Genomic DNA, 16,762 nt, shown 5'->3' with positions numbered 1-16,762 from the left:
TTGCTGTGTGGCACAAACAGAACTAGTGGAGACAGCCATGCCCTGCCCCAGAGAGCTTTCAGAGCTGCATTAGGTTACCATGATCACTAATGCACAAGAAGCACACAAGAAAATAATTAGGACTTCTATTCCACACTTCCGCTTGAAAGAAAATGCTATCTGTTAAATGCTGTTGTTTGATGCTATCCAGCAGGAACTACTCTTGAGCCATCTTTCCAACTCCCCTTTCTGTGGTTTCCCTCAAAAGCCAATATAGGGTAGTAGCAAAACAGAAATTCAAATTATTTCCATGAGGCACATTGTTTGTATTCTTGATCAAGCATGGCAGCAGCAATGATTTTTAATACAATTTTCAAACATGCATTTAAGTGAAGAAAATAACACTTTTCTTGAAAGGAGCATGCTCATCTGCTTTTAATATAAGTGTCAGATTGCTTTTTGTATCTTTATTTTCTAATGTATTCCTAGTCAGGATAAACTGGGAATATTTTTTACCTCATCTATTCTTGTATAATGTTAGAAACAAAGCAGTTGCTATAGTCTCTAAAACCAGTGGCTTATTCAATACATGCTAGAGTAGCCTCCAGCTTTAAAGGAAGGCACACGGACCCCAAAAATAAGCAGATGTGGAATTAATAACCCACAAAAGAAAATCCTCCTCCAATCTGACCTATAATAGCTCTAAAAAAAACCTCAAAAGCATCTGTTCACCATCCACTCCAAAGTTTGTTACAATTCAACTATTGCTACTGATAGCAAACATTGTTTTATGTAACATTTCAGTTGAATATAACAATTAAAATATATTCCAAAACTCTGTACTGAATTACCAGTCTACACTTTAAAGAAACTGCTTACAAAAGACTTTGTAGCAAATTCCACTTGAGAGCATCTGGCATTTTCTACGTCAGGACATTTTACCTGATAGTTACCAGCTGTAACACTTGGGGACCCACACCTCAGGTGTGCCTGTGTGAACCCGTGGGGCGCTCGCTCACCAGCGCAGGGGTTAGCAGACTGAAGTGAGCTCCACAGGTACACAGAAAAGCTAAAGCACCCCCATGTCCATTAGGAGATGTGTGTGAACAGGGGAACCAACACAGGCTGTGAGAGTGGGAATGTGTGTAACTGTGAACGTGCATGTCCGTGTGATTTTAACTTCTTGGAATTATAGAACTGCATTTAGAAATCTGTAGGTGTTCCTTAACATTTCTTAAGCATCTAGTACTCCGATTTATCTGTTATATTGCTGATGTTGATCTTAAATATATAGTTCACTGATTTCTAGTTGATCATACCTTTAATAAATCAGAAAACGGCTTCAATCCTGATGTGTTTAAACCATGGGAATTGAACAGGGTTTTTTTAATGACACTCCAACATTTCATAGATTAATGATTAACAACCTTCACTGAGGCTTCAAATGAGAACGGATTCATTGAGATACAGAGTTCTAATTCTCTATAGCTTACTACCTTGACTATCCTTTTTCACATATCAAGTATCACGTTTCACAACTCTGGGCTGGAATCAAGGAAGTTTCAGTATGGGACATAACTATGAAATACATACTCCATTTCACTAAACCGAGCTGAATTTAATCAGATTTCTTTGCAATTTCCAGGTGAAACTGCTGCCTGTCTGTGGAAAAAGCTGTTCCGAATTTGAAGTCCATGGAAGCTGAGTGCATACTTACAAGATATTTGCAATTTTTAAGATATAAAAAAGGTCTACAAGTACATAGATTACTACTTCACGGCTTTGAGCAACCTGGTCTAGGGAGAGGTTCCCTACCCACAGCAGGGAGGTTGGACCAGATGATCTTTAAAGGTCCCTTCCAACTCAAACCATTCTATGATACTAATTTTCAAATAACACTTACAGCAACTATGCAGTACCCTCCCTATGCATGACTTTAAAAGAAGTGCAGAATTCATCAATATGGAACAGTGAAAAATACTTTTAAAACAGTGATGTCAACCTACTGCACTAGAGATACTCTATACCACCAGCTCTCCTGTTCTGTTGGTTCTGAACCCAGATTGCCCAATTGCTTTATCAATGAATACAACTTCTGATGCACTAGAAAGACTTTTAGGACATCATTAGACTGCAACTCTAAGAGGGAACTGTGGCTTCTGTTTTGGCTAGTTTCCCATGAAAAAGAAGAGATACACATATATAGATAAATATGAGAAGTCAACACATCAAGTGTTACCTACCTTGCAGAACTGAAAAGCTAATTTAATACCTCTGCAACAGAAGGCCAAAACCCAGACCAGCAGATTCAAACTCTTCAGCTTGGTGGTTCAGGGCCAACTTTACTGTGAACAACTCTGAAAAATTATATCTTTTATGCATTAAAAATATCTTCTAGCTATTACAAAGCTTCGAAAAATTTCTGCTAGAGAGGAATTCAGTAAGAGCTGCCTTGAGGATGTGGATTCAATACCTAATACTATAAATCCAAATTAAACATTGCCTGCAGTTCTCTAAGTAGATATCAGTTATTATAAAAATAACCCAATCAATGCTGTTTGCAAACAAAATAGAAAAGCCATAAACGACTGCTCACCAGATTCTCTACAAACCACTCCCGTATACACACTGCAGTGGCCCCTGGAATTTGATTGCGCAAGGCTTCTTTCTCTTGAGGATCCTCTAGCATTTCCAACGCCATCTTTAGATCTTCCAGGAGATGCAAAATTTGAAACGTGCCCAAGTATACTGATGGAGCAGGTGACACAATATCATAACCACCATTAGCATACTCTGTAGCTGTCTTCGTACCTAAACCAAGTAAAACCAGGAGAGACAATAATGTTATAATTGTTTTCTAAGTGACAAATATATAGGTACTACACACTACAACACAGACTTCACATGCTGACATGTATCAGTATTTCAGGCTTAGAAATACTTGAGTTAGTCTCTAGATAAACAATGAACACTGGAGAATTAAATGTGAGAGGTAGGTAACAAGCACACTGAAAGAATCTTGACCTAAAGAATATTTGCAATGTCCATTAAATTACAAACGCCCAAACCTTCGCACAAATCACCTGCAATTTTCCATGGTTACCATAAGATGTCACTAACTTCTCAGCTACATAGTTGGAAGGCCTCACACAGAGCAGTGTCAAGCAATGTAAGAAAGATTGATGCAGCGCTTTGACAAGAAACTTCGATGAAAATAGATCATGTTACCAGACCTAGAAAAATACGTGACCTTCAGCAGGTTTAAAACCGGCCCACTGAGAACAAAACCTAAAAAGTTAGCAATAAAAATGACTAATAAAACTTTGATAGTTCTCTAAATTACAAAAACGTCTCAAAATTACACCACCTGTTAGCCCTCCAGCACCAGTATTATTTTCTCAAGAACAATAAGCACAGCAACAACTTGAGGGAAGAATTATAAATAATACAAATTCTAGTATCTCCAAATTTCTTTGTCTTAATACCCTGTGTTTCAATGAGATGCACTCTAACATGACTTTTCTTTTCTCAGTCCTGAATTTCAAACCTTGATTTCATCCAATATCCCTTTTTTTCAGATGGAAAACTTCTATTTACTCTGCTTTTTACCATTTTTATTTACAATTCATTGCCTGATGTACATAAAGGTTGCATTCATGTTATGTCTTCAATTGCTGTTCTCTCTGGCATAAGCAAAAACAGTTTCCCCATTTATCTGAGTTCATGGAAGACATTTTTTAGACTTTTGATCATTTGTATTGTACTTCTCTCAATCCTTTCATTTTGTAACATACTTTACAGGTGGATCCACAGAGCACATAGTATTCCTTAGCAAGACTGTATCATAGGTCTACCCAATAATCTCCATACTATTCTTTATGAGGTTTTTTTGTTTGACTGTTTTAAACAATGCAAAGCCATTCCGAGACATTTCTGAAGTTTTGCTCAGTAGTAGGGCTTTTATATTTTTTGAAAGCAACACTCATATTTTCAATGCAGGAGTAATTCATATCATCTTAATCTCTTTTCAAACTCAGAATATTCCCTGTTTGGTCTGCTGCTTCTGAGTTTATTTTAATACCTCACGTGGGAGATCTCATCTTAATTTCTGGCTAAGACGATGTCCAGGATAAAGTTCCTTCAATGTCCGGTGCTACAAAGACTGCTACACAAGACAACTTCATCTTGTAAATCAACCGTGTGTTCCTGAATGATTTCCTTGTGAAGAGAGGATCGACCGATTGTCTTGCTGGATTTGAGTATTCTAACCACTAAAAGATATTTTCTTGGGTATTTCTAAACTCTCAGCTACTTATGCCAGCTTAGTTGTTTCTGTTTATGTACTTCCTAATGCAGATTAGTATTAAACTCTAGTGGCTAAAAATAGGTTTCCAAACTGTGTAAGAGCCATTTGGATCATATAACCTCTTAAATCTTTTCATTCAGCCAGAGTGGCTCACTACTTACTTACTTTCTGAAAGAGATAAAAACACAAACTGAATGTGGCATTGTCTTTTTAAGCAGCATTGAAGCCACTTTTAAAGATGTGGCTTCTTTGGTTATCACAACATTAGGATTTTTAAATTGCTTTTCCCACTCTTTCTTTTGGAAAACTCCATGCTAACTTTTTCTGTCTTTTTGCTTAGCAAGCACTATTCACACCAAAAAAAGCAGACAGGATCCAAAGTTATTTCAGAACCAGCTTTGGTGGCTACCCCTTCAATGAAATGACAATTTTAAATAGATATGGAATGGGAAAAACTGAACGGAACAGTCTGCTATAGCATTTTTCATGGTATTTATATGAGTACTTTTTATACACAGAAAAAAGCGAAACAAAAATCCACACAATCCAAACAAAACTCCACAATCTTTCAGGCCCACAGCCAATGCTTCAGGTGTGAAGTAAAAGCTATAATCTTTAAACTAAATTCTGATTTAAAATAACTGTTTAGGACTTCAGTGAATTATACTAGGTAGGTAGTTTATACAGCCAAATATACAGCCACATCATACATACCACTGTAACTTTCTTGAGGACAGTATTAGTGACATCTTCCCTCATCAGTCTAAATGCTTCACTATGTATCACATCTTGCCTACAACCTTAGATTATCATGGCTACAACATTACTAGCAACATCTACCTTCTACAGAAAATAATTTTAAATTCTGTAGGAAAATTAAACGACAGTGAAATTCACATATTTTGGCATGCCTTTATTTGATTTGCCTCTATCAAAATACTAAGAAAAAACCTCTTTAATCTTGGCGGAGAAAGAACTATCACCCTTAAGAAATGCAGTTTTATAAAGATAAAAATTCTCAAGAGCTGCAGCACAGGCCAGGCCAGCCAGGAATCATACGTTGTGATTTTCTGAGACTGGGCATACTCCATGTGCATGCTGCAGTTATCCCAAGCTCTTCTCCTGACTCTTCAGATTGGCAGAATCCTAAGCATCCTCAAAGTCTCGTATTTTACATGGCACTGGAAGATCATAATTTCTCAGAACACTCAAGAACTGGGTCCATGTGTAAGGCATGTGCAGTCTCCATAGTGGTATTCTAAGGTGGGTCTTGAGGACAGTCCAGTCCTATGTAGGGACGTTTGGAAGGTGGCAATGTGCTTTTACTGGGAAAGAACTTGATGTCTAGTGATTGAGACAAAGTCACCTCAAGACTTTTCAGGGTTTTTTCCTACTTTTCCCTTTCCTGTGTCAGGTTTCCCTCCCCTTAAGTTTGCATGAAAACATAAAAAAATGAAGTCAGAAGAAGGAAATATTCTTCTATTTATTGCAAACAAAATGAGATGCAGCAAATGAAAATCATTAGACATCCGTATGGCAAACTCATGCTCCCTGAACTAGCTAACACACAAAAGCTGGTATATCTTATGAATCTTACGGGAATTCATTTTAAGCATAAATCATACAGGATTTTAAACTGTACAAAAGAATAAAGATTATTCTTATTAGCTTAGAAAATTTTGAAGTAACACCACAGTATTTGTTTGCTTTCATGAATAAAGATGTAATGATCTTACAAGTGAACTGTCTGTAAATTCTTCTGTGTACTAGTTCCATTAAACCTTGAACGGAAAAACACCTCTTTGATTAACACAAACTAAAGTTAAATGAAGAGAACAGAGATTGAAAGGCTCGATTTCATTCATAATTTTAAATCTGACAAGTACATATACATGTATACCTATATATATATCTCTCTTACATGTAAGATTTGTATGTGTGTATACACACACACACACACACATATATACATGTATCAGTACTATTCAAGATTTGTATTTGGACTTCAAAAAGCAGGCACTGGTGAGAAAAGAATGTATCCATGTCTGATACCATCCAAAAGACAAACAAAAACCCAAACCATATCTATACTCTTATCATGCCAAGAATATAGGGCATAATTCTGAGATGTCCTGAAGATTCTAGCTTTCAGCATTCAAAATTCCACTGGTTTCAAGTCACTGGAATTACAAATATTAAGCAAGGACTTAAAATTGCTTTGCTTTGCTGGACAGAGGCCAGAGTTCTCAACGAAAGCTACAAAGCCCTCCCATGAGTAATCCTCCTTGTCTAGAACAGGAACTACTCACACATCTCAGCACATCACCAAGAGAACATGACCCTTCCCATCTTCCCATCAAATACAACCATACACTCCTCTCTTCAGAAATTATTTTTAAACTGGTTTGCTGCAGGTTGCTACTGCAGTAACTTTTATTCTCCCAGCTGAAATGGAAAATGAAGAATTCCTCTGAATGCAATAACTAATGCACATTATACTAGTTGCAGAAATGCAGAGTTCAACTCAGCATTTTAATTCAGAAAGCTTCCTGTTTTACTGTGTAAATTCAAATGAATCACAGGCTTGCTTCTCTTATTTGTTTTTCATGTATTTTCATATTAAGTAGAATATATATTGCTCACCAGAAGGACAGAAACACACCCTGAAAAACAGAAGTGAAAGTGCGTAGGAGTAAATAATTATATTTCTCTGTATTAGTTTAAACCTTTACATCATCATGCTGCAAAGCACATTGAGTTTTAGCTCCAGACACTAAAATTTGGATCTCCTTGCAGACTGATGCAAAAAAAAGAGATGCCATAGTGCAAACGAACACTATGTGTTACCAGTATACTCTATCACTAACAGCAACTAGTTTGCGTGTAACTTTATTACAGATAGCAGAAGTGGGGAAGAACACGGTTCAAGTACAAGAATCTTACAGATACTCAGGCAAAATGAGTGCAGTTTTGAACTCTTGCAACAAGACTCATTTTGTACAGCCTTGAGCCAGTTGCAGTCTTCTGTGCCTCTTTTTTTCCAGGGATAAAAAGGACAAGGGGAATCTTTTGCCATTATGTTTATATAATACTTAACACCATGGTTTCCTACTGTACTACTGGAACACAATTAATCATCATAAATGTTCATGGGAGGGAAGGAGGGAAGGAGGGAAGGAGGGAAGGAGGGAAGGAGGGAAGGAGGGAAGGAGGGAAGGAGGGAAGGAGGGAAGGAGGGAAGGAGGGAAGGAGGGAAGGAGGGAAGGAGGGAAGGAGGGAAGGAGGGAAGGAGGGAAGGAGGGAAAAGTATTGGAACTAAGACATTCCAAGCAGCTCATTTCACATACAGACAGGTTAAACATTGCTGCACAGTATATTCATGGTAGAAAGAATAACAAAAAGTATATGAAAAAAGGAAAATAACTTTTAAGTTACACATTTCCTACACCCTGACCATGCAAGTGAGTTTTCAGTTCAAAGTTCCTTTCAATTAGCTGAATGGCTTCAAAGAAACATTGCTTTTGGGCAAATACATAACCTATTCAGAAAACAGCACTACTCATGGCTTGCAAAAATAGGTTACTAAGTAGAAGTAAAGAAAGCAGAAAGCCTTGCCAGTTTGAGAATCAGCCCGCCTCAGCTTATCTTATATACCTTCATCTATCACCCAACTTCCATCACTTTTAGCAGTAGATACTGTTACTGATCTCTCACTTTTCATTGTATCTTAACTTCTGATCCTCTGCATTCATCCTTATTAGCTCAGTCTTTTCACTCTAAAACTGGGTGAGTTTTAGCAAAAAACAAATCCTGGTAATATACAATTCAACCATCAGTGGTTAACAAGAGATTGTCCTAAAACTGCGGACTCCTTTAGTCCAGAAAACAGCAAAACAACAACAAAAGCCCCACAAAACCCCAAGAGCTACTTCTGTGCTAGGGTAAGGATGACTTTCTATAAAGCCGAAATACAAGAGTTTTGATATCTGACCAACAGCGGTTAGAATAAAATTACAAACATACATTTTCTCTGGCCTTTCAGTTATCATTACACTGCTAGAGAGCTTTTTTTTTTTTTACCTTTTTACTCTATGAGCATATAGGTGGTCCAAGTTCTTCCTCTCTCCTTCAAGACTACAAAGTATAATTTTCTTGGAAGCACAAGTCTCTTTTTCTCATGAAGACAGCCTTGAAAATGTGAATTTATGTAAACCATTAGTAAGGTCTGGATGGGACATAATTCAGCCTCCTCGTTCCTAAGCCTTCTGTGAAAGGAGTGACGAGGTAGCTCACACAGTCCTTTCTTCTAATACTGCAATGCAAAATGCATCACAAATGGTGTGTTTTGAATCATAGCTCATATTAGCTTCTCCTCAAATCTCTGCTTTTAGATCTTTAACTACAGGGAACAGTAACTGTTAAGCTGGATTAGCAGGAAGCCCTAGGAAAAAATTTCCAAGCCTAGAAACGTTAATGACCACATTCAGATGCAAGCTTCGTGCAGCTCAGATGATGTTCAACTGAGCTTTATTTACAACCACACATAGAATCTTGGAGACAATTTTCAAGAACTGTCTATAATTTCTTATGCAAATTATCTGTGTAATTACTCAGACTTTTTCCTTTCACATACTTATAGACGGTAAGCTGTGCTGTGCAGCACAGCAGGTACTATGTACACAACTAGAACACAAGGATCTCTCCTATCCAGAAACACAAGCTAAGCAGCCTTACAGCTGATGAAAAAACAAAGATGGATTATGCAGCTATGATGGAGATTTGAGGCTGAGTCTTCATAGCACAGGAAAAACAAGATCAACACATTTTATTGAAGACAAAGAAGAAGAAGAAATACTCGCACAATTTTCTCTCTTTTTTGTTATTTACACAAAAAAACCCCGTGTACTTAGGGCCAATGAAACCAGTAGTCTAACTAAAAGTGTTGTGAGACAACAAATACATCTTTTTGATACAAAATCCATAATTGTTTGCAGTAAGTAGTAGCAAGCTCTTGGTAACATGAATACTGTTTCATCTTATAAATAAATAAATAAATAAATGAATGAATGAATCTCTGAAAGCATAGGGAAAATAAGAGCATTCAGTTTGTGAGGAAATAAAGCCATCTTCTTTTATAAAAATTACACTATTTTGATTTTTAAAAGATTCTTTCAAATCAATTTCATTGCCTTAACGTAGGAAGTTGAGAAGCTATGATTTTGAATTCAAAGAAATAAGATGTTTGGCAACACTTGTTTAAATTTAAATCTTAGAAGTCTGTTCACTAGCGTGTTAGGCAACTGAGTGACTCATGTCCTCAAACACTGATCACATCACATAAACCACAGAAGAACCACTGTGTCTCAGATTTTCAATCCTATGGGGTTATGGCCATCATGGTTTAACTGACTCTCTTTGCTACATACTGTATCTACAGCTATTTACGTTTCTGTTTCTTTTCTATCCTTTCTCAAAACTTCACACAAATACCTATGATGTATGGATTTCATTTTGCATAGACACAATGCAGTACTGCATTTTTGGTAAGTTAATGTAGGTGTCTAGGTCCCGACTGTAATTTTTGTTGTTTTATACTGACAGAACTGTTTATCTACAGTAAGAGATAAAGAATTTGAAGTACCATGTATCAATTGCAAAGATTTCTCCATTTGTAATTAGTTTTAACTCCTATTTTCAAGAAAATGTCTAATTTTGTTGTTTTGCTGGAAAGGCAGGAACACACATAAGGGAAGTCAAAAACCGACTTGGTAAGTAAATCACTGTTTGACTGGGACTTTCAAAGGACAACTTTGACTTACACAAAACAATTTTAAGCATGTGTTTTTGTAAAAGATCATTAAGTGTTTCCAGGAAACAATTTCTCAATGCTTTCAGCTCCATAATATTCTGTAGTACTGTCCTATATTCTTCACTCTCTATCTTCTGCTCAGACCCCCATATTCTGTGAGAAAATATGCTTAGGATAGTGAAAGTATGGGAAGCATGTTTTGGGACAGTAGCCCAAATAGCTGTAATGACCTCTTGCAAGGTTAAGCAGTCAAAATTGAGGAAATTCCAAACTTCAGGTTGCTCTAGCAACTCCAGGCAAGGAATGAGTAGACAGCGCTGCACATATGCAACCAACATGCAAGTTGTCATGATTTTCACATGCTTTTAAAACATAGGTCAGAACTGCACCTCAACAGTTATGCAAGGTCTTAACTTGAAGGCTACAGCATGTGTAAAGCCCCTACAAAATACAGCACCTGAGGGCTGTAATGGTTATTCAAGTATGCGCAGTTTGCGAGGCCATGTCTTAGACGTTGTTAACAAACCTAAAAAAACGACCACAGAGAGCAGACATGAACAATTATGGATTAAATAAATAGAAAGACAGTAAGCTACTATATTTTTAAAGTTTTAAAAGATCTTCAATTGTTATAAGTCTGTTACTGTTGACAACGTCAAAGGAACTAACTAAATAGCTTTTCTGAAGTCAAGTATCTGAAGCTAAATGTCAGCACCTAACAGGCTATAAAACAAGCTATAAGTGTTATAAAATAAAGATAAACGTTGAACTACAAATTATAAACTCTAAAGAACTGTGTTAGGTTTTTCTATTTTCACCTTTAATATCCAGGATGGTTAAAGGTCACCATCTATATCTTTTTTTTCCCCTCAAAATATTTTTGATACATAATTCTCTGGAACTGTTATGCCAGGAAGTTATGTATTTCTCTACCAAAGACCTGATTTCAAGTAATCTATTCATTTCCTTTTCCATGTCTCTATTGCTGTAAGATCTATGCATAAATAGCTCTAGCTAATGGTTTCAAAAAGTCACTATAGTATCTCATATAGTACAACTTCAAAAATGCCACCTTAGTTGATGTTTATCTTGTTACTGCTATGCAAAAGCTGTATATGTATTATTATTTTTGTTCAGAAAAAGTGCTTAAATTATTGTCAAAGAACAGAAAATAAAAAGGAACACTAATCGTAACTGGAGCACAGCCTATTAACATGATTACAATTTATTTTAAAAATACAAGAAAACAACTGCAGCTGTTGCTGTTCAATTACTCTGATCTATAACAAAAGAAACTGCTCGTTATTTAAATCACTCTGTTTCTCTCATCATTATTTCAACTATAGTCTGTGTCAGTTCAGTGCTCTAAAGTGAAATTCTACAAAGATCTCTGTATTAAAATTACACAAAGTTATATACTTTTAATATAGAAATTGAATTTTGAATTTGTAGATAATGTGAACCTTGAATAGGACATAAGTGATAAAAATAAAAAGCCATCTGGAAGCATGTAAATTGAAAAGAAAAAATGGAAGCTGTTCTCTAGTCATATTACACAATCACGAGAGCCTCGCACTGCCCATCAGCCACATGGACAGCCTGTATTTCCAATAAGACACCCTGCCCCCCCGTCTAAACATACACCACAAAAAATAGGATTAAGTGCTCTGTCTGGTCTGGACAATTTCAGACCCTTATGAAGCAGAACAGGGTTGCCTATCTTCTTCACTTAAAGTGCTGCAAGACTAGTCATTACATCCTGAATGAATCCTGTGGTGACGGATCTGACAGTTCACGGGCAAAGGAAATATTTTGATTTCCTATTATTTATGTAAGAACTCAGTGAAAACCTTATTCCTCAAAACCTAAAATTTATCCAGAGGGGTTCACATGAGAGTGTTAGTACTTTTTGTCCACTCCTGCATTTTTAATCCCAGTTCTAATCCCTTAACTAGAGGAGATTTAGTAATCTAACACATCCAGAAACATAGCGTAGCTCTGGAACTTGAACTCTATTGTTTTCATAGTAAAATTATGACATGACAGAACAACATCTTTCAAACTCTGTCAAATAGATCCCATGAGGAAAATATATGAAACTTGAATTAAAATCTTGTTCGTCTCTTAATTTTATAATTAATTATAAATTAATTTCTTCTTATAATTTCTTCTACAGGCTGCTTCTTTAGCAAGGGTGTGGGAAGTGATTGGGTTTGTAGGACACAGCAAAAGCAATGAACTGAACACAAGCATTCTCCCACCGCAAGAGAAGGGAATTTAAACATGCATATTTCTCGGACAACTTCTTTTTTTAACTTTTAAATTATTCATATTTTTTAATCTTTCAGTACTAATACTGAAATATCAGCACACACCCATGTGGTAACACATTTAACTTTCTCATTATTTTTCAGTAAGCAGTAATTGCAGAAGCTCTGGTTAAAAGGAAACACAGTAATTACACTGATTACTTGGTGAATTTGAAGAGAGTCTGGAGCTCCAGCAGACTATAATGTTGTGACAGGAGTTTTTAGGTCTTACAGTTATGGTTGTTATTCACAAAAGGAAATAATGGATTTCCAGACTGTTGATAGAGCAAAGCAGTTTGATATCAAAGTTAAATAAAAAAATATTTTAATTCTTTAGGATATATTGCAAAGAAAAAAAGAATCAAAATCTATAGTCCTATAAAGAAACACATTTTAATAAATGGGTACAAGCTGGATAAAAGGGAAAGTAATGACTTGGTTAAACCTCAGAGGGAAGCAATGCCAAAGCCATGCATCTCAAATAAAGAATGCGTAGCCAGATCTGACATACGAGTGCTTTCTTTAGAGAAAGCCTCTGTTTGGAGCACAAGTCATTCTAGCTAATGGATAAGTCATGTTCATTGACAATCACATTAGCCCTTTTTGCTATTTTAGTCAAATAAGGCTAATCATTTAGCATGCCTAATTTATATAGCTATGAGGGCGGGTTATCAGTACAGATGTACTGAAGCATAAAAGACTTGGGAACACTGACCTATCTATCAAATTTGATCAAGCCCAATGAAATTCAATTTGTTAATTTTGCTTCACAATCCTACCCTCATGCACTCTAAACACTAATACATTTTGTATTGCACTGAGATGCACAGTCTACAGTGAGATTTTTTTATTTGGACTAATCCAAATACTGTATGAGCTATATTAACATTTGGAGTAAGGTACATGACTCTTAAAATTAGGAGGCTAAAAGTAGGAGAGCAGATCTCTAAATATGTATTTCCATGCCCAGTTCTTACCTTAAAGGACAAGACCACAATCTAATATTTTAATAACAACTACACCTAATAGAAGAAATCAGGTTTAAATCACATTTAATAGAGAGAATGCTGTTTTTTCATGTGTATATATACACATCTACTCAAACTTCAAAAATTAACCAATGCAAGTTACACATCTCTGGACTTCTCACTTCTCTAAAATAGTGATTAATGCTCATTTTGTGCCTAAAGCAAAGGTTTCTGAGGCCAAGAGAAGAGCATAGCTCTCCTAGTACCCATTCAGGCCTCACTCCAAAGGAAACATCTTTTTCATCGGGCACGTAAACCATGACAGTTTCCAACAGTCATGAAGTTCAGCCTTAGTCTTTGAATTCAGCGCTGCCTAGAGACATCTATGGAATCTGCATACAGTGAACTCAAATAGCATAAGCTCTGAAGAGTTGGGTTTTTTCTTTTTCCAGTCTACTCTAAGAGCAGCTAAGTTTGTACAGATGATTTGTCCAATATTTGCATAATACGGCATATATGAATCTGAAGTTAGAAGACTCAAGTCCTGGTTTGTTTCATGACACTCCTCCAGTCCTCCATCTGAAGGAGTTTCCTACTTTATTTGTTCTCTCACCATACAGGAGAAGAGAACATTCCTGTTTTCCAGTCCCTGCCCAAATTGCATACAGAAGCTTACTGTATTGAATTAGAGAGAATAAAACTTGAATAATTACTATGTTCCTCAATTTGAGACAAATTGGGATAATAACTGTATCAAAGTACAGGCTCCAGCAGATACATTTGGTCCTTCAATCATACCAGAATATTCAAGAAGCAGTTCTGGAACACACAGAACATTAGCTAGAGGAGAACAACCAGAATGGACTTATCTTAAAATGTCTTATCTATTTCTAGTAATGGAAATAATTTATAAATAAGTTAAACAGCCGTACCACCCAATTGAACTTTTACTTTATAACTAAAAATAAGTAAGGAAATAAAGCAATACAATTTTTTTTTAACTGGCACAGGTAGATACAATTCTGAAATCATATGGGAAATACTCAATTAACATTGATGAGACTTGACAGATGCATTGTATATCTTTATGTAAGGCTGTTTTTCAGATTATACTGAGTAGCAGTGGACATTAGACTAAAAATGGAAGTAATGTGAAATCACAAAGTCAGCTCTCCTGAAGAGACTGCCAATTTGCTCATACATTGTGGAATCAAACTCTACATATCACTAGGATGCCTGAATCTTTTTTTTTTTAAAGCATGGGCACCAACACCACTACAAAATAGCTGTGAATGGGACATGCAATCTGCTGAGTCACACAGAATACTTCTTCCATCATTTGCTTTGCTTCTCTGTATCACTGTCTCCATATAAGTGAAGGGGGTAAAAGCGATGTTGTTTGGAAACCTGGAACAATTTAATTCTATTCCTTCTTTATAAGATTAAACGCCAAAATGCTGTGAGCACAAACAATGTGAAAAAGGAGTGGGGAAAAAGAAAAGAATATTAAAGACAGAAATTTCAAACCTGACTTGTGATCTCAATTATTTTTCTAGCATGAAAGTAGAAGAAACATGTGATTTTCTTAGGCAGTAAGTCATTTAATTAGTTATGCCACATATTACAAGGCTGTTGTTCCATAGTATGTAAAAAATACCCAACACTAAACACTTATTGTCTTACCAAGAACTGGCCTCACAACAATCACTTTTCAGAGCTTCCATTCATGGAAACACTACTGAGTAGAAAGATTTCCCTTGCAGTGGAAAAACCATACAGCCTGTAACTCTGCAAAACGTTTTTGAAGAGAGTATGAAGTGGCAACTTGGAAAAATTAATTGATTTTTTTTCTAAACAAAACATTGCACTGCTCAAATAAGTAAGGTGATAGACCTGTTTGTTGAATACATGGACTTTTATTGGTCATAAGAGGAGATACTGGACAATTTGGGATATGTTGGAACCACAGTCTACTAACAGAAAAGACTGAAACAGATGAAATCCTATGGAATGAAAAACCTGAAAATCATAAGTTTTCCAATCCTTTCCTTCAAATGAAAATATACCACCAAGCTCTGACAACTCCTGGAAGAAAATAAGTGTTTAATCTGAAAATAATTTTAAGTAGAATATGTTTCTTTTTCTTTCTCCTGATTTTTCTGATGAATGGAATCAGTGCACCCATATCATCAACGTGTGCTGGGTTATGTATAAATCATGAGAGAAGGAAGATACTGAGTTGGAATTTCCAGACGTCCGCAGGTGATTTATCAGGTTTCATCACATAAAGGGACATGGGCTTCTATGTTACTTTGGGTCTTTTATTGCCTGAAATTTGTTCCATTGGTGTGAAAAGTTATTTGTGGACTTACATTTATCACATACTGACATTTATACTTCTGTGTATCTTAGCAGTCTGTTAAAGCTTGCACATTTAGAATAAAGTGAAGACTCATATGTGAATGAGGGGAAAAAAAAATCTAGAGATTTTTTAAACTAAAAATCCTGGATAATGCCTTCCTGCCTAATCATGGCTTGTCTTATGGTAATATTTGAAACTCCGTAATAGTCTCTAGATAGAAAGTTTTTCTAGAAGAGCAAAGAAGAGCAGGAAAAAGCACAACTGCAGCAACAAGTGGCTAATGTCACCATCTTCATCATTAGGGGAAAACTAAAAAAAAATAAGAAAAGGCACAGCATGGGTGTCATCATTTAAATTTACAAAGCTTTAGTGAATGCTTTCCCATTGTGCTCAAGTGAGATCATGGCCCTACCCAGCTAATTCTTTTAGGAGCTCATACTGAATGGTGTGTGAGCACAAACCCCAAGGCTACCTGGTCCTAACCACAGAAATAAACTTCTCTTGTTGGATGCTGTAATGCTGAAAGTTAGTTTTTTAATTGCCTTGCAATTTTGCAATAAAAGCAAAAGAGCAGCAAAAAGACAGTCTTGCATCATTCGCCTTTCTAGTATACAGCTGTGTAAAAAGAGATTCATAGCTGCACTCCTGGATATTAATGTCAACAAAAATATATGCATTCTAACTCATCAGGCTGTAAGGGTAATTAACAGCTAAGCTATTTTAAATATATAGATCACAAATAAAAATGAAAAGTATATTCCTATATATACATATTTATGGATATCTCTATGTGTGTGTGTGTAAAATACAGACATATACTATGCAGCTAACTGCAAGCCTCGGTGAAAACTTTTTTCAAAGACATACTGAAATAAAAAACTAACACATACAGTATGGAATGTTACCACATGAATTGGGAGATGTTTAAGTCACTATATAGCATTAAAGTAAATCCCTCTTATTTCAGTATTCACATGTCTGAGGTGGAACTGTGGGTTTACTTCCTTTATTTTACTTTACATTTTCTTC

General features: G+C 36.0%; 1 protein-coding gene across 1 annotated transcript in view; it reads right to left on the bottom strand.

The window, feature by feature from the left end:
* PPFIBP2 (PTPRF interacting protein, binding protein 2 (liprin beta 2)) overlaps positions 1 to 16,762 on the bottom strand; it is an 84,774-nt gene that overhangs the window by 67,761 nt on the left and 251 nt on the right. The window contains exon 2 of the mRNA XM_010180605.1: positions 2,576 to 2,790. Within this exon, the coding sequence (XP_010178907.1) occupies positions 2,576 to 2,790 (215 nt within the window). The remainder of the gene's footprint in view (positions 1 to 2,575; positions 2,791 to 16,762) is intronic.

Source organism: Mesitornis unicolor, unplaced genomic scaffold (genome assembly GCF_000695765.1).
Source record: "Mesitornis unicolor isolate BGI_N332 unplaced genomic scaffold, ASM69576v1 scaffold28523, whole genome shotgun sequence".
NCBI classification, from domain to species: Eukaryota; Metazoa; Chordata; class Aves; order Mesitornithiformes; family Mesitornithidae; genus Mesitornis; species Mesitornis unicolor.
This window is presented reverse-complemented; position numbering and strand designations above follow the sequence as displayed.